At 41.0% G+C, this 19,409-nt stretch overlaps 1 protein-coding gene across 1 annotated transcript in view; it reads right to left on the bottom strand.

The window, feature by feature from the left end:
• Positions 1 to 590: 590 nt before the first annotated feature.
• Positions 591 to 19,409, bottom strand: part of rasa2 (RAS p21 protein activator 2) — a 45,509-nt gene continuing 26,690 nt past the window's right edge. The window contains exons 18-24 of the mRNA XM_083695442.1: positions 14,980 to 15,053; positions 14,710 to 14,816; positions 5,845 to 5,927; positions 5,472 to 5,680; positions 5,204 to 5,307; positions 4,692 to 4,872; positions 591 to 4,601 (exon numbers count right to left, since the gene is read on the bottom strand). Coding sequence (XP_083551568.1) covers positions 4,571 to 4,601; positions 4,692 to 4,872; positions 5,204 to 5,307; positions 5,472 to 5,680; positions 5,845 to 5,927; positions 14,710 to 14,816; positions 14,980 to 15,053 — 789 coding nt within the window. The 3' untranslated portion in view covers positions 591 to 4,570. The remainder of the gene's footprint in view (positions 4,602 to 4,691; positions 4,873 to 5,203; positions 5,308 to 5,471; positions 5,681 to 5,844; positions 5,928 to 14,709; positions 14,817 to 14,979; positions 15,054 to 19,409) is intronic.

Raw genomic sequence — 19,409 nt, forward strand, 5'->3', positions numbered from 1 at the left:
ACAGATAAAAGTATTAACCATTTAGAGGTGTTTGTACTAGACATTGCAATCTGAACTAGAACAGGGTTATGGGTGCTGGGGTGAAATGATGAGAGGTATCATGCTACTGTGACTGAACAGGAGCAGCCCTACCTCTGGGAATGTGGCATACAGACACTAAACCCCCATCACTCATCAATGCCCTGCTATCACTCTCTCCTCTCTATCATGTATATCGGATCCACAGTTTGACATTCTAAGAATGTCTCCCATTCCTCTCCTCTCACTCTATGGTTATGGTCTATCTTTAAGGGCAAGCCGTCACCTTAGCTCTAGAAGAACATGACTTTCTGTATAAACATAAATAGTGTGTCATAGTCATGCTCATAGTACTACAGTGAGTTTAAATCTTCAATTCCAAACTGAATGACAGTTTCAAACGATGTAAAGGTCTCAGTATTTACTCCAATGCACAGAATGGTTTCAGGGCTCCTGTGTGTGATAAGAGGGGATATACCCTCCTCTTGGTTCTCTTCTCCCTCCCAAGTCTCTCTGCCCTCTTCTGCCTCCCCTTGAGCTGGTATATAATGGATCACATGCCAAAGGTGAAAGCATTGGCAACATTTTTATTGTAAATTATTTAAAACAAACAAATAAAAAACAGCAAATAACATTTCACTTTTTTGTGTGAAAACAACTATATAAGGTTTAAATAACAAAAAATAGAATAAAATAAAATAAAAAATACTCCTGTACTGTTAGAGACAGACATACATAATGATGAGCTTACAGGGGGCTGAACTGGTATGGTATACAGTGGCTTCGGAGAGTATTCAGACCCCTTCACTTTTTTCACATTTTGTTATGTTATAGACTCAATTTAAAATGGATTAAAAAAATGTTTTTGCTATCAATCCACACACAATACCCCATAATGACAAAGCAAAAACACATTTTAGAAATTTCTGCAAATGTACTAAACATTTGCAGAAATACCTAATTTACATAAGTATTCAGACCCTTTGCTATGACACTCAAATGATAAGCTCATCAAAATGTCATCAACAAGTCACTCAATAAGTTGAACTGAGTCCATCTTAATGCAAGGATAATAGTTAATGTGATTTTGGAATTAATATCTTTGTTTTTATTGGGTCTCTGATATGCATAGAAATCAATTACACACTGTGTGGATCAGGTTGTCATTAATCAGCAAATGGAGAGGGACAAAACTGCTCAGGAATGCTACCCTGAGGCTTGGGGAGACTTCCAAAAATCTACAAAGTTGAGTGGTGCATCATCTCAGTCACTCGACAAAATTGGTCTATAACCAAGTGTCCAAAAAAGAATCCCTTAATGGAAAATAATCTCTCTCATATCCATAATTTTGTTTGAAACAATGAAGTCAAGTGATACAGCAAAGATAGTGGCTGGAAATGTGTTTATTTGGTTTTACTACAAAGCATTACGTTTAGTGCAAATCCAGCACATGCAATGCATGTGCACCATCCCTCATGTGAATAAATAGTGGTAGCTGCATCATGTTAGGGGTATGTTTGTCACCAGCAGGGACTGGGGAGTTTGTCAGGATCAAGAGAAAATGAGAAATTTGTAGGGTTGGTAGTGACATCCTAATCCAGTGTGTAATTGATTCCTATGTAAACCAGAGACGATAAAAACAAAAGACATTCATTCCGAAATCACATGAAGTATTATCCTTGCATTCGGATGGACTCAATTCAACTTGTTGAAGACATTTTTGCATCTGAGCAAATTTTAAGTGTCATAGCAAAGGATCTGAAAACGTATGTACATGAGGTATTTCTGTATTTCAATTTTAATACATTTGCAAACATTTCTAATTTACAACATCTACCATTTTAAATTGAGTCTATAACACAACAAAATGTGGAAAAAGTGAAGGGGTCTGAATACTTTCCGAAGCCACTGTATAGGAATAGGAAACATAATCCATTCTCTTCTCAAACATTGATGGTGCTGACCTGACAGATATGGATAGTCATTCAAGGCTCTCAAAGCTACGACTCTCCGGTTTTGATCAACCATGTGCATAGCCCATTTTATAGGCACACCGTTTCTGATTTGGCTTGACACAAATGTAATTTCTCTGTCTGTTCTCTGACAATAATGTTCTGATTGTTGGATGTAGATATTGTTCACTGTGAAGCTAGAGTAAACCTAGAATGTACCCTGCCATTTGCCAAGCCAACCTTGAAAATTAAGTGCAAAACTGTGTACAATATGACAACCCAGCTTCTCCTTGGGGGGATAATTAAAGGCCACTGCATATTTGGATACATGCATTCAAGAAAAGTTCTGACAATGTTTAAGATATGTACATTATGAAAACACACCCGGTTTGTGAGAGGTAAGGTGTGGAGATGAAAATGTGATACAATTCCCTTATAATCAAAAACATTTGAGATTGTTGAAAACAACCAGCAAACAAGAGGTCATACATTTTTTAACTTCATACATGAATTAATTACAGGATACCAACAACCAAGGACAAGAACTATGAGACTAATAGCCTTCAGACAGAGCCAGATGGAACCCTAGATAATGTTAATCTCTGTAACACTGCAGTACACTACCATACCTTTGACCCTCTATGACATGAAGAAAAGCAGCCAGCTTCCTAGTACCACTGAACAAGAACAAGGTACCATTAATCAACACAATATAGTAAGTCATCAGATCACAGTGTTAAAAAAAAACATATGCACATACAAAACATACTCTAAAAAAAATACTGTTAAATATACAGGACATGCATGTTAGAAATATATAACGGACCAAAGAGAAAACTCCTGACAGCATATATTTCCACAAGCAAAAAATATACATGGTTACGGTTAACCCTGTGCTAATGGCATTACATGTTTAACTTCTGTTGTCAATGTAAGTTCAAGTTTACAAAACAATTAATGGGTAAAAAGGAATCTCCATCTGGGTTTGATAGTAGATCTGGGGTCAGTTAAGTACTAGGCCTAGTACTTCATTTTTGCCAACAACCCTGCTGCGAGAGAGTAATAACTGTAAAATCAATGTTTGCTGGTCAATCTTCTGTGTTAAAGAAATTTGTTAAATAAGGACGTTGCTGGTCTAGGAGAGTAGCGGGCCTGGATTTTCAAAAGGGATAAAGAAGCTTTCAGGACACTTACCCCTGTCACAAGTGATCTGACTCCAAGGCCGTGAGAGTTCATAAGAGTGGCAGAGGACCAGATTAAGAAGGGTAATGTGTGCTAGATTGGGACTGTGATTGTCTAGAACTTCTATTCAGGGTTGGGCTGCGATTGGTATGCAATAAATGTGGTGACATCACAGATCTGACATATACCTGCACCATTGTGAGACCACAAATCAAACTCATATAATGGCCCGTTAGTCGACCTCACTATGAACCCATGATCCAATCCAATCAGGCTCTAGAGAGCAGAATTAAATTACTGACTCATCCATTAGGTTGTTGTCATCGTTTTTTTTCAACTATGGCCTACATTACCAGAGAACATTAGAGGTTATTCAATCAATTTGTCTCAAATGATGAAAAATGATGTTACCAAAATGTACACATGAACAAAATATATATTTGTATCCATTTCAAAATGTCTGTATTCAAAATACATTAATACCCTTTTCAAGTCAACCCTATGAAATTGTCGTCTTTGGTGTAAGAAAAATAGCTATTAAAATCTACAGGCTATAAATGTTATTGTACAGGAATGAAGCAAGAATGTACACAAGATCATTTAACTGATCAATATGGGGTATATTGATACCACGTATCTAAATGATGCCATCTGGAATAATCCAAATATTTAAAGTGCTTCTGCATTATTTCCTAACCCGAGGATGTGAAGGAGACACCCATTGACAAAATAAGGCAGATCGGTTTTATCCACTTAACTGTACTCTGAAAAACAACATTTGTTCAAAGCACAAAATAGAGAAAAACAGGAGAGAAAGTGGTGGGTGGAGGATGAGGGGATTTTCACTTTCATACACATTGAGCTATAAACTAACTGCCTGCTGTTTGTTCGTAAATAGACACGAAAGAGCAAAAGCCAGAAAAGATTGTGAAAGCATCATTATGATTGTTGACAATCAAGATACAAACGTTAATGTGAATAAAAGATAGTATTTTAGCAGCCTATTCACACACACCAACTAATGATGTCTGGCTGCTCAGAACTGTAAAAAAGACAGAAATTACATGATTGAGTTTGTGCAAATCAAGGAAAGGAGAGGGAGCACATTCTCTTTTGATTAGGGCCAGTGGTGTGTGAGAGAGAGGGACACAAAGGGGCATAGAGGAAACAAAAACTATTGAGAACTCCCCTTTTGCAAGAACCAATGAGAGATCCTGGCACGGGTCAGGTGACAGTTCTACTTCCTCTATTCAGCCGACCAGTCATGCAGCGTGACCTCAGGAGTGTGCGTTCTTTGTCCTCTTGGAGGCAGGCAGCGCTCTCAGTGCGAATCCCAGCGCTTTGTGTCTCCAGTGTTGGACTGTGGCATACTGCCACCTGCTGGCATGGCTGTCTCAGGCCAGACCTGCCTGTGCTGGTTAGGATGTTTTCCCCACTATTGGGTTCTCCCTGAAAAGACATGAAAAAAAAAACATGGTAAATTAGTGCCTGTCTGTATATGGTAGATCTGTGTGTGTGTGTGTGTGTGTGCTGACTTACTGGCTGCCGTACTGTGCAGTGAGAGCGCTCCTGGTGTTGTGCTGCCCCTGCAGCTCCTCCAGTATGTGTCTGATCTGCTGGATGGTGTGAAAGGTCTCTTTGGGGTCCTGGATGGTGAACAAGGAGTAGTCCTCCTGCTCCCTCTGAGGACCCTGGTACACAGCTATACTGGCACAGGCATCTGTGGAAAACACACACACACACACACACACACACACACACACACACACACACACACAAAGTGTCATGCATGGTCCTGCACTGCAGAGTTGGAAATAACTGCACTCAAAAACCCGCCGACTTACATCCACAGGCACAGACAGAGAAAAAAGATCACTTGCAATAAGCTACTATGTAAACCGTACAGTCAAAATATTGACTGTGGGTCTTGGCTAAGGAAAGGTGGGTTCCTAGACCATTGTGTGCAGCACTCAGGGCTTGTCATCATTCATGAATAATCTTCTAAATTCTCTAACGATAAGTGCATGTTTGGACTGACAGGTCACACTTGCCTTCCATTTTCTGGAGTTTGGAGTAGTTGGAGGAGAGGAGGGAGAAGATTCTCTCAGTTTCCCTATCACAGTCAATGTCCAGCTGGAGGTTGGCTAGCATAGTACTGGGAGAGAACAGAGAGGTCGAGGGCCCAGATTAGATACCACATAGAGTTATGGTAACTGCCTCATTTAAATGGGCAGTAGTTATGGTCAATTGCTTAGTTGAATATGGTGAGATGTGGTTGTTGGATTCAGGTTGTAGTTGGTCATGATGAATAACACTCACGTGGTGCAGGGTTTGCAGCCTGGCTGGCTGTCAATCAGACTTCTGCAGCACAGCCAGGCTCCAGCGGAGTAAGCCGAGGGGTGGAAGGTGCCCAGTCGCATTGGGTTACAGCGGCTAACCTGGCTCAACACCTCAATCCACTCACTGGCCTCCACACAGTTCCCAGCCTGCACATACAGTGGCTTCTCTGAGTGGATCACCTGGAACATCTGTTACACACACACACACACACACACACACACACACACACACACACAGTCAGTAACACAATATTCATCACATTACTGTACATATGTAACCATGATTGCAAGCTCGAACATTCAGCACAACATATCACAACACATTCATAAGAGCGTTTTGCGGTCCTGCTTACATTTTTGCGGTTGAAGGCACTCTCATCAAGTTTCTCCACAGCCCGGATATTCTTCACAGTGATGATGCAGAGAGCTTCTTTGCCTGGAGAAAAGAAAACTGTTATTTCCATACATTTCACCAGTGCATCTCCTTCCAATACAAATAAGAAACATAAAAGCCATATCATGAAACCAACCAGTCTCATGTTGAGCCAAGTGTGGCATCTGAACCACTGGCCATGCATTCAACCCTGTTATCATCCTTATAAATCAGAGAGCAAATATAAATCCAGTAATAGATGGGCAGCATGAAGCAGTCATATCAATCTGCTCATCTCTCCTCCATGGTGAAAGAGTGCAGGACAGAGGAGTTGTCTTCATCTCAAGGCAGCAGGTCACAAATCATAGCAGTCGTAAACACCAAAGCTCTGACACATTATCTCCCAGTGCAGTTTCCAAACCCCTCAGGAGTCCTGCAGAGAGCGAGGCTCCATCTTCTCATCTCCCTCCCACTCTCAAATCCCAATTAGAGTCTACTTTATTACTATGGATGTCCAAGGTACTATGCTGCCAAGGCATTATAAAATCAAAAAACATTCAGATCTTCAGTTCTCTTCACAGGTTTTCCATGAGATCTCCTACCAACACCAGCAAAACTTGGGAGGATATCTGTGCTTGTCCATGTAGCCATGTACAAGCACTAGTACACATATCTCATCACTTCTTATATGTATCTGGAATAAGTTTAGAGGGGTCTCCATCATGAGGACCAGTCAATACTCATCATGTCCCTATACCACTGCCCCGTACTTCTCTCTTCCATTAAAGAACTGTAATTTTACCCCAATAATGTGTAAGATATATAGCTAAAACAAATCATAGCAGACCATAGCAAAACTAAATGGAGACAAAACCTTTAAACGCTTCGACCAAAACTTTCAAGAATGCAAACACTTTTCCCCAAACAGTAACATAAGAACCCCACTACTGCTTCCATGGTGCTGAAACGGAGCAGGCCAAACCTTCTGCTGCCACTATATTGGGAGAGACAGAACCTACACAGCCTATACACCAGAGCAAGCAGTGCAAAGAGCACAGCCCACATGCACAACACACACACTAATGGAAGAGACGTCCTCAGCCTCATGTGTGAGAGTATGTTGTGAGAGTTTAGAATACAACTATTTCTCTCACATACATCCAATAAACGAAATATTTACTTTGTGATGTCTATCCAGAGACTTTAGATTACACCTGTTTGCATGCCACTTTCTTTTCAAATTATGTTTTTCTTTTCCGGTGTACACAAGGCCATTGCAATTAATCCCAGCAACTTCCCTCTATAATTCTGGTTTGAGATAGGTGATGAAAGTATGTTTAGATTGAAATAGACAGTGAGTGTTGTTTTTACTTCTCAATTAAACAGGGACCTGAGGCTGTTAATGGTCAGACCATTTCAATACAACCATACTCACTAACATAACGGAAATACTAAAACAATGTGCCTGCTCTTATTGCCTTTTCGAAAGCATTGACTTTGCCTGCTTTGACCCTGACTTTCATTGGGTCTGTTGCACAACACACCACTAAAAATGTAGCAAAAAGGATCTTTTTGCAAGTTGGACTCAACAGGAATCTTATGTCTCAGCTTTAAGGCTTGTGATCTGGAGGCCTAAGGCGTACATATTGGAAAGATATCAATAGAAACTAAAATCATGTGCAGTTGTGGGAATCTAGAGGACGAAATATACAGTAATCCAGCACATTGGCAAGGACTGAGCCTGCTGACTGTCGTGGGTGTGTGACTGTGTTTGTATACTGTGTGCACCAAGCATTAAGAGGCGAGGGAGAAAATGAGGCAGAGAAGACAGGAGAGGTGCTGTACATCTGCACCAAGTCCTTCACGCCCTTGGGCGGGGCTGGGGTCAGGCAGAGTGCAGGTCTCTTCCATACAGCCCTGACTCCCCACTCGCTCTGGCACGCTATGAAAGCACTGCACAGGAAGCAGAACCAGAACGAGCAGGCAGAGGACTGGCCCCCACACACGGCTCTGGTTAGCGCTCGCACAAACCTTCTGCGAACCCAGAGATCCATAAAGGGGCCCATAAAGTCAATGGCGCAATATAAAAGTAGGAGTATATGCCAGGGGCTGGCACTATGGACACACAGACATCAAGAAAGACATGCAGACACACCACACATGACAGAAATACTCAGATACTTGCAGTGCCCTAGAATGTATGGACCTGAACTAGTAAACAGAAAAAGTGCATGAACAAAAGAAACTAGAAAAAGAAGTTCCATATGAAAATGTGTGGGCTTGCAAAGTCTTAGGTAGAATATATAGACAGATAGCTGAGAGAAGGGTAGATAGATAGAAAGATGGATGAACGAGGGGAGGGATAGAGAGATCAATAATTTGAAGACTTTCATAAGTATGAGTTATACTGTGCTAAGAAAGCAGTAGTGACTGGCAATAGGAAGAAAGGATTATGGCTGTGTAGTTGAAAGACAGTGAGATTGGATGGAGAGAAGGATAAAGATAGTCAGAGGGTAGGATAGCCAGATAGATGATAGGAGGATACATGGATGGACGGCTAGATAAATATACACATAGATAGAAAGGATGAACAGATGAGACAGGGGAAGTACAGTACGGTCGGGTGCAACATTCCAAACATGAACACTTATTCAATACAGAGTGGTAGGCCTGCCCACTTGTGCAACATTCCAAACATTAATCATTAACCATTTATTCAGGTGGAGCAACTGATATTTGTGATATATTAAATGGTAAAGCCGTTTAAAATATTATATTTTTATATTTATCTCTTCTTCTTTTTTTTTTTTTAATAAATCTTTTAACCGTAAATACATCTATTTCAACTAGATTGTTGAATGTGATAAAATATATTTTGTATTTGAGGCGTATGCTAGTAGGCCTACAAGTAACGTGGCTAACTGTGACAATTCGTAATATAGTTGAAAAATTATTTTTGCAGTTATTATTATTATTATTTGTGAGTTTATTGTATACTGTGTATAACATTTCGATGATGCAGAAATAAAAAATGCCGAAAAGTGTTAATTGAAGGTTGTACATAAGGCATACAGTGCAATGTGTCATTTGTAGCGTACATGTCCACTACAAGGACAGTCTGAATGCGCATGGATTTGGCTGAGGCTATTGTGACACTCAATGATAACAAACCTATATAGGACAGTGTTCAAAATCTAATAACAGCACAAACCATCAGTGGCCATTGTTAACAAATAGGTGGGGGAAGGGGATGGGGGAATTAAATGTCTGTATGTGCTTGCTTGATTGTTTCCGATTAACAAACAAAAGCTTGACAATTTATCCAGCACGCTCCCTGTCTTCAAAAGATCCCTCAAAAAGCGCTATACAAAATAAATGCATCATTATTATTATTACCTTGTGTAAACAAGAGAAGGCTGCCCTTGCTGAAAATGTTGACGTTCGCACCTACTATGATAGTTTTAATGATAACAACTGTAGGCTACTTTTCTATCTAGTTTCAATCCCACTGAAACCCAACATCTTTATTCCTGTCTTGCATGAAACTTAATTCTGTAATCAATACATTAGATTATTAAAGCCTTATTCATGTCAGAGTGCGCTAAAACATTTCCCTGTTTCTCTGCGCTGTGAGAGAATGCTTGATGACGGTATGAGAGTAGATAGCAGTTGATCCCATTGCTTGGTCCTCCTTAAAATAACCAGATATTTAAGCCATTTCCATTCTTCATCTCTGCAATTCATAAGCTGCTATAATAACCGTGATTTTGCCAATCTATCTGATAAGGCAAACCATTCTCTTTTCAAACATCCTTCACAGCTCGTCACCACCTTGTGGTGGCTTTCGGCAGCACTTCACACTGTGTGTCCGCTGCAGCAGCAGCATTGAGGTGTACCCCACTGCAATGTCAGGGTGCTAGTATTAAACCCCTGCCAACTATACACATTTTAAAGTTGGATTGAGGTGTCAAGCTTAAAAGATGAAAGAGGAGACACATTTAAAAGTGTATCCTCATAGAAAACCACGTTAATTAATGCAGCCTAAAATGCTTACAGTTTAAAAAGTCTAAATAGTATAAAAAACTGAATTGAAGGACTACACATTTTCTAGTTGAATTGAAGTGTCTCGCTTAAAACATGCAAGAGAGGAATTTTAAAGTGTATCATAGATCGATAGATAGATAGACAGAGAAAGTGTAAGATGGTTTTATAGGGGTATAACTGGTTGCTAAGAGAGTGCATTGTTGTGTAATCATTCTCAGAATGAGTTTTGCAGTTCTCCTGCTGTTTTTTATTTAAGGGTTCTGAAAGCTCCATGGCAGGTGCAACAACAATGGAGCTCACAGAATGCTAAATCAACATTCCACCATGTTAACGGATAAGAGTTTTTGAAGTTACAAAAAGCTTAAAAGTTCTCAAAAAGCTTTGATCAGGGTTAATAATATCTGGGTTTTGGCCCATTTTTACAGTTGGATTGCTGTAAATAGCTTAAAACTTGCAAGAGTAGCAGTGGTTCATGTTAAAATTGGCACTTTTGTGGCCAATGTGCTGATGATGTGCTTGTAGCCCTTAAGCACCCAGGAGATAATGAACCTATTCTAATTAATCTCCTGGATATGTGTGTAACTTATTCAGGATATGTGCTTAATGTTCAGAAGACTCAAGCTCTGGTGTTCAACTATTCCCCCTCTCAGAACTCCAGAAGTATACTGTGTGCACCAAGTTTTAAGTGGAATTCCACATACATCAAGTATCTGGGGGTAAATCTACCAAAAGATCTGTCTCAACTTTTGGAGATAAACTATAGTCATATTATCAGGAAGATATTTGATGACCTTGATAGATGGATCTCCCTGACTTCAGACCAGCAGCAATAGAGCATAAATACAGACAATGGAGGTGGAGCGATATCACATCTATTTGCCTTATTACAAATGACTGGGAACTTGAGAGCTTTGAGACCCTGAGTAGAAAATATGGACTTGAGAGACCAGATTTCGATAGGTATACGCAGGTCCACAATTACTTCTGGAAGGAAGTGAAATGCAGTAACACGGGACAACCATCAACAGTGATGCGGGTCTTCATTGATGCCTATAAATCCAGGGGTACTAGAAGAGCCATTGGCAGGCTATACCAAGGTATTTTACTGTCGGGATCTTTCAACAAACTACATAAAAGAAAAATGGGAGAAAGAGTTTAATATTGAAATACTGGATGGGGCGTAGATGAACATCTGCTTCACTAACTCTCAGTGTTGGAGAGAGTTTGGCTGGAAGAATATTACTTTTTTTTTGTATTACTCCTAAAGACAAGGCAAAACAGACAGGTACTCCATATCAATGCTGGAGACAGTGTGGGGCCACACTGGCAGATCATTCTCATGTCTTTTGGACATGCCCTGTTCTTAGTATATACTGAGAAGGTGTAAAAACGGCAATCACAAAAGTGTTAGGCTATCAATTTGAGTTCACACCTCAAATTGAGTATATACTGAGATGGATGTCTTTCTCAGCTTCTTCCCTGAGGACGGCACACCGCCCACACTACTGGGTGAATTCAACATCCAGTAGAAGAAGCTTCACTCGTCTGGAGCACTTCACCTTCTCTCCTCCTTCGGCCTTACCCTGTCCCACTCTCCTCCGACTCATAAGGTGGGCAATCAGCTTGACCTTGTCTTCACCAGATCCTCCCATACCTCCAACCTTACTGTTACTGCTCTTTCGGTTTCTGATCATCATTTTGTATCCTTCTCCCTTCCTCTCAAATCCTCCCCCTCCCAGTCAGTCTCTACCCACACTGTATCCTCTTGTTGCAACCTACATACCCTCTCACTCACCGCTCTCTCTTCCTCTGTCTTATCCACCCTACCCTCTGTTGAATCCTTCTCCCTTCTATCCACTGATGCAGCCTCCTCCACCCTCCCGTCCATTCTTTCCTCATCCTTCAACTCTCTGTCCACAGACCTCAAGGCTGGCACAATCCTCTCCACGTGCTCCCTGGCTGTCTGAAACCCTGCAAGCTTGTAGAATAGGCCTCCGGGCAGCTGAGAGGAAATGGAGAAAATCTGGCCTCCCTGATGACCTAGAACCTTATCTCTCTCTCCTCCTCAACTACATCTCATCTGCATCAGCTGCTAACGCTTCTTACTACCATTCCAAAATTCAATCCTCTGCCCCAAGGAAACTGTTCTCCACATTTTCCTCACTCCTCAACCCACCTCCTCTCCCCTGCAGACGACTGTCACCTACTTTGAAAAGAAGGTTGATGACATTAGCAGCTCTTTCCCTCTACCTCTCACCAACACTGCTACCTCTCCTCCCAGACCCACTGCGCTACACTCGGTCTCTGGATTATCAGATTCTTCCCCCCCTGATGATGTTCTAAAACTGGTCACATCCCCTCCCCCTTTCTCCAATCCATTTCCAAAGACATCCTTCCGTTCCTTACCACCGTAATCAATTCCTCTCTATCCACAGGATCTGTCCCAGCTGCCTTCAAGACAGCCAGTGTCAAGCCTCTTCTCAAGAAACCAACTCTTGATCCGTCTGCTGTCCATAACTACAGACCGGTATCCCTTCTCTCCTTCTTATCTAAAACCCTTGAACGTGCTGTCTCTAACCAACTGTATCACTACCTCCTTCAGAACAACCTCCTTGACCCTCACCAATCCGGCTTCAAGGCTGGGCACAGCGACAGCATGCTCCTGTAGATTCTTCCTCTACAACATCAGAAGGATACGTCCATTTCTCACCAGAGAAGCAGCACAACTTTTGGTCCAAACACTTGTGATCTCTCGCCTTGACTACTGCAATGCACTCTTGGCCGGTCTCCCCTGCCTCCACCATCAGGCCTCTGCAGCTCATCCAGAACGCTGCCTGTTTGGTGTTCAATCTCCCCAAATCCTCCCATGTCACTCCCCTCCTCCACAGCCTTCACTGGCTCCTGGTAGCAGCTCGCATCAGATTCAAGACCCTGGTGGTCACTTACCGAGCGGCAAATGGAACCATCCCTCCCTACTTGCAAGCAATGGTCAGCCCCCAAACCCCTGCCCGACCACTCCGCCTTTCCACCTCGGCTGGCCGCCGTCTCTACGTGGATGCAGCCGCACTACTCGGTCACGGCTTTTCACTGTCCTGGCGCCCCACTGGTGGAACGAGCTTCCCACTGCAGTCATGACTGCAGAGTCACTACCAATCTTCCGCTGTAGATTGAAGACCCATCTCTTCAGGCTACATCTTAATGGTCTCTCAAAGACCTCTTCACCCCCACCACCCCCATGTACAAGTTTCTCTTTTAAAAAAAAATAAAAATAAATTGTGACTGCCTATGGCCCTTGATCTGAGCATTGATTGCTTTATCTTATTATGACTGATGGATAAATGATTCACTTACTTAAACAAATGTATTTGTTGTAAGTTGCTTTGGATAAAGGTATCTGCTAAATGCCATAAATGTAAAATGTAATGATGACAACATGCATTAAACAGTGACCTACTGTATGAGCAAGAACAATAGTTGGACTTACTGAAGCAAGGCCACTAATACAAATGATAATGATAAGCATGAAGAAGAAGAAGAAGAAGAAGAAGCAAGCCCACTAATAAACGTCATTGGCTGGGGAGATTAATCAAAATGATTTTGTGAATGTTGTGGAACAGACTTCGTGGAATATGCCAAAGAATTCTGAAGTGCAGCAAATTGATTTAAGGCTGAATTTGGCTTTAGCTTGCTCCAAGTAATTTACGACTGATTGAAAATCACTCTTGACTTCAACAATAATAAAACAAAAACCCACACTGTTATACAATATGTTTTTGTTTCTTTGTGTATGGTCCAGAATTTCACACAAAATATAGCTACTGACTCTCAAACGCTAGAGAATCTGAGAGTTTACAGGGATCTGACAGTCCACGGACACCCGACGTTGATCAGGGTTTGGCTCTGCATACAGTTTTACTGATCCCAAGGATGCAAGGTATACTTGCAACCATTCAACCATCAAGGTAAACAGTGGTCTAGCATTACAGAATATACATCCAACATTCTTGTAGCTCAGCCATAACCCAGGTACTGAAACAACAACAAATTTTGGCTTCTCACAACCACCCTTTTTCGGAGCTTGGCAGTGGAGCTTGCAGCTCTGCATGGTCAACCAGAGCGGAGCCTGCCAATCATTGGGCTGAGGTAAAGCGTGGAGCGTTGGGAGGCGTCCATTACTGTAGTAATAACTTGAGCTGTCCATGGCCAGTAGCCTCCCTACAAAGGGAGCCAGAGAGAGGCTCCTGTAGAGAGCTCCTAATTCCACATCAAGAGAGATATCACTGAGCAAACTCAATCTCATATATTGCTGTGTAAATATCACGAAAACAAACTGAATACAAACTGCAATATGGCAAATATGGCCGCCACGAAAGTGTTTGTTCTTCTGTTTTACCAGTAACCTGCAGACTTCTGATTGCATCAGAAAAGTGTTTTCCCAACGTTTTCTCTGTGAGAAAAATAATTGATTTGCCCTGTCGGTTGAGGCTCTGAGTGTCGCGTATGAATTAGTAGTTTGTTTTCAAATTGTAGTTACTTGGGAAGCGGAAAAGTGGATTTTATATAGTTTATTTGCAGCGACTATGACATTTTACTCACAGCAACAAAGTTTAAGAATATATGTACCACAAATATACTGCCAGTGCTAGGGAAAGTTGTTGGCAAATAGGTAATAAGACTTTGTCAGCAACTGATTAGTTACATTAGTATGTGAGCAGTGTGAAGATACAACGGGATAAGATGGGGCTAACTACAGCCTGTTGAGGGATCAGTGGTGTGTTGTGGTAGTGGTGGGGAGTCTCACCTCTGTGCTTGTGGTAGGAGAGCTCCCTGTTGGTCACTCTGAGCCACCTCTTTTTGAAGTTCTTCTTGCCAATCCGTTTCCTTCCCTGGGCCCGCTTCTGCACCTCACTGTGGAAACAGAGCCACACACTGAGTCATGGCCGAAGTCCAGTCTGAACGTGTCATAAAAACCCAACAGAACATTCACAAGCCCAGCAATTAATAATTCCTCAGTTACTTTCCACAAAAATATTCTTTCAACCCACCAGAACCCATGAGCAGACCCGCTTACCCCTCCTTCAGAACCACAGAGTCCTCCATCCCACTGGACTCCTTACTGACATTGGAGGAAATCTCATCTAGGAACTGGACAGGTGGAAGAGATCACAGTGTTACAGTGTGCAATACCATGCAACTCAAATAGTTTAAAGATGGTTTGGACAATAGATAGATGTTGGGTAGTTAAAAGAAAGTGAGATAGTAGGATGGACCAATGGGAGGGATAGATAGATCAATAACTAAGTTTCATAAGTACTAAGTTTTATACTGAGAAAGCGGTAGTGACTGGCAATAGGAAGAGTAGTTGAGTAGTTGAAAGAAAGTGAGATGGATGGACAGTAGGATGGACAGATGGATTAAGATAAAAGATGGTCAGAGGGTAGGATAGCCAGATAGATGAGAGCAGGTTACATAGATAGATAGATAGATAGATAGATAGATAGATAGATAGATAGATAGATAGATAGATAGATAGACAGATATAGAGGATGCATAAATGAGAGAGTGGAAGTATAGATAGATCAATACAATTAATATTTTAATCTGTATGGGTTTTATTGAGTAAAGCATTAGTGACTGGTGATACGAAGAAAGGATGATGGCTAGGTAGCTGAAAGAAAGTGAGATAGTAGGATAGACAGAGGGATAAAAGATTGTTAGAGGGTAGGACATCAGATAGATGAGAGAAGGTTAGATATAGATAGATAGATGCAAGCAAGCAAACTGAAGCCCACAAATTATTATAAGTATGAGCCATGCTGAAGCAAGCCATTAATAAGTAATATGAAGAACTATAGTTGGACTTGCTGAAGCAAGTATGACAGATAGTTATTTAATATAGTTGGCTTACTTGTTACTTAGATAGCACATTTTTTTCACCTTCCAAATGGCAGTTTTTATTAGAGGCCAACAGATATATCGGAGCACAGATATTATAGGCCGATTTTAGCCTTTTACAGAAATATCTGTATCGGCACATATTCCTCCGCTATTATACTGATACAGCACCAAAGATGTGCGTCAGCTTCTCAGGTTTTTCCAGAGCAAAGTGTGTGTGTGTGTGTATATGTGTGTGTATATGTGTGTGTATATGTTCAATTCTCATTCAATTGTTTTTCTTTATTTTTTTATTATTTTCTACATTGTAGATTAATATTGAAGACATCAAAACTATGAAGGAACACATATGGAATTATGTAGTAAACAAAAAAGTGTTAAACAAACCAGAATATGTTTTATATTTTAGATTCTTCAAAGTAGCCACCTTTTGCTTTGATGACAGCTTTGCACACTCTTGGCATTTTCTCAATCAGCTTCATGAGGTAGTCGCCTGGAATGGTTTTCCAACAGTCTTGAAGGAGTTCCCAGAGGTGCTGAGCACTTGTTGGCTGCTTTGCCTTCACTCTGTGGTCAAACTCATCCCAAACCATCTCAATTGGGTTTAGGTCGGGTGATTGTGGAGGCCAGGTCATCTGACGCAGCACTCCATCACTCTCCTTCTTGGTCAAATAGCCCTTACATAGCCTGGAGGTGTGTTTTGGGTCATTGTCCTGTTGAAAAACAAATTATGGTCCCACTAAACGCAAACCAGATGGGATGGCATGTCGCTGCAGAATGCTGTGGTAGCCATGCTGGTTAAGTGTGCCTTGAATTTTGAATAAATCACCAACAGTGTCACCAGCAAAGCACCCCCCACACCATCACACCTCCTCCTCCTCCAGGCTTCACAGTGGGAACCACACATGTAGAAACCATCCGCTCAACTTTTCTGCGTCTCACAAAGACACGGCGGGTGGAACCAAAAATCTCAAATTTGGAGTCAGACCAAAAGTACAGATTTCCACTGGTCTAATGTCCATTCCTTGTGTTTCTTGGCCCAAGCAATTCTCTTCTTCTTGTTGTTCTTCCTCGGTAGTGGCTTCTTTGCAGCAATTCGACCATGAAGGCCTGATTCACGCAGTCTCCTCTGAACAGTTGATGTTGAGATGTGTCTGCTACTTGAACTCTGTGAAGCATTTATGTGGGCTGTAATCTGAGGTGCTGTTAATTTGCGGTTTCTGAGGCTGGTAACTCTAATGAACTTATCCTCTGCAGCAGAGGTAACTCTTGGTCTTCCTTTCCTGGGGCGGTCCTCTTGAGAGCTAGTTTCATCATAGCGTTTGATGGTTTTCGCGACTGCACTTGAGGATACATTCAAAGTTCTTGAAATTTTCCAGATTGACTGACTGTCTTAAAGTAATGATGGACTGTCGTTTCCTCTTTACTTAGTTGAGTGGTTCTTGCCATATTATGGATTAGAACAGTAGTCGAATAGGGCTATTCACAGTTCTATACAGTGTACCAACTACCCTTGCACAACACAACTGATGGTCTCAAACACATTAAGAAGGCAAGAAATTCCACAAATTAAGTCTTGACAAGGCACACCTGGTAATTGAAAACCATTCCAGGTGACTACCTCATGAATCTGATTGAGAGAATGCCAAAACATATTCTGGTTTGTTTAACACTTTTTTGTTTACTACATAATTCCATATGTGTCTTTCATAGTTTTGATGTCTTCAGTATTAATCTACAATGTAGAAAATACTAACAATAAAGAAAAACCATTGAATGAGAAGGTGTGTCCAAACTTTTGACTGGTACTGTGTGTGTAATATATATATATATATATATATATATATATATATATATATATATATATATATATATGGATTTTTAGAAATGAATAGACTTGTTTATGCCGTTTGCTCTTACTGAAGTGCCTACTGAAATGGCTGATTTGATCAACTTTAGCTCTTTGGATTGCAGTCAATTATCACAGTTGCTAACTAAAAGAATGTTGACTGAACAAAAGGCATAAGGAGCCACCCAGTAAGATATTGTTTACTAATAATTGATTTCACTAGTTAACATGGCTAGTTTGTATACATGAATTTGAGAGTCTTTCTCTTGTTCTAGCTTTTGTCACAAGCACTTGGTATGTATTACAATCAACCGTATCACAGCATGGATTGTGCAACGCAGGTTTGTTTCCTCTCGAGAAGTGATCGGAATTTACCACTTTGATTAAGTTTGTCTTGGGGAGAGGAAGGGCTTTAACAAACCATTATTGGAAATAACAGTGGTCGGCAACTAAAAAGTGCAGGGGGTTTTCTAATAGTATGTTTTAAGACTGCTTTTCACTGTGCATTTGTGTATATACAGTCATGAGAAAAAGTTAGGACACCCCCCAAAATATTAAGTTATTCTCTTAAAAATATGGACATATCAATATGTTATCTTCTTTCTAACAATGTCTATAGATAAAGGGGATGTAATTGAACAAAAAACTATGAAAATGTAACTTTGTAATCATTTATTTAACGAAAAATTAACAATAATGCCAATTCCTACTGAGGAAAAAGTTAGGACACCCTATGCCCTAATAGCTAGTATTGCCCCCCTTGGCTGAAATAACCTCAATTAGACGTTTCTTATAACTGTCTACAGGTCTCTGACATCAATTGGGAGAAAGTTTTTCCCACTCCTCCTTGCAGAATTCTTTCAGCTGTGTGATGTTCGAGGGGTGTCTTGCATGCACAGCCAGTTTCAAATCAATCCACAGCATCTCAATAAGATTAAGATCCGGGGTTTGACTTGACCATTCCAGAACTCTCAATTTATTTTTCTTGAGCCATTCCTTGGTAGATTTACTGAAATGTTTTGGGTCATTGTCATGTTGCATGGTCCACATCTGCTTCAGCTTCAACTTTCGAACAGATGGTCTCACATTTTCCTCAAGCACCCTCTGATACAATACAAAATTCATAGTGGATTCTATGATGGTGAGCTGACCAGGCCCTGCTGCAGAAAAGCAGCCCCAAACCATGACATTTCCACCCCCATGCTTCACAGTTGGTATGAGGTTCTTGTTCTCAAATGCTGTCTTGGTTTTGCGCCAAACATGTCTACTCTTACTGTGCCCAAATAGTTCAACTTTGGATTCATCTGTCCAAAGCACATTGTTCCAGAAGTTCTGGTCTTTCTCTAGGTGTTCTCTGGCAAACTTTAGTCTTGCCCTGATGTTTTTTTTTGACAGCAGGGATTTCCTCCTTGCACACCTCCCATGTAATGCAAACTTGTTCAGTCTCTTTCTTATGGTGGATGCATGTACTTTGACATCAATTGTGGCAAGAGATACCTGTAGGTCTCGTGATGACATTCTGGGATTGTTGGAGACTTCTTTAAGCATCTTTCGGTCAGCTCTTATGCTGAACTTGCTTGGGCGGCCTGACCTGGCCATGTTGGTGGTGGTTTTAAATGTTCTCCACTTGTAAATTATTTTCCGGACAGTGGAATGGCCAATTTCGAATAGTTTGGAGATCTTTTTATATCCCTTCCCAGACTCATATGCATCTACAATTTTTCTTCTGAAGGCCTCAGAGAGCTCTTTTGATCTCG

The sequence above is a fragment of the Argentina silus genome, assembly GCF_951799395.1.
Source record: "Argentina silus genome assembly, chromosome: X".
In the NCBI taxonomy this organism is placed as follows: Eukaryota; Metazoa; Chordata; class Actinopteri; order Argentiniformes; family Argentinidae; genus Argentina; species Argentina silus.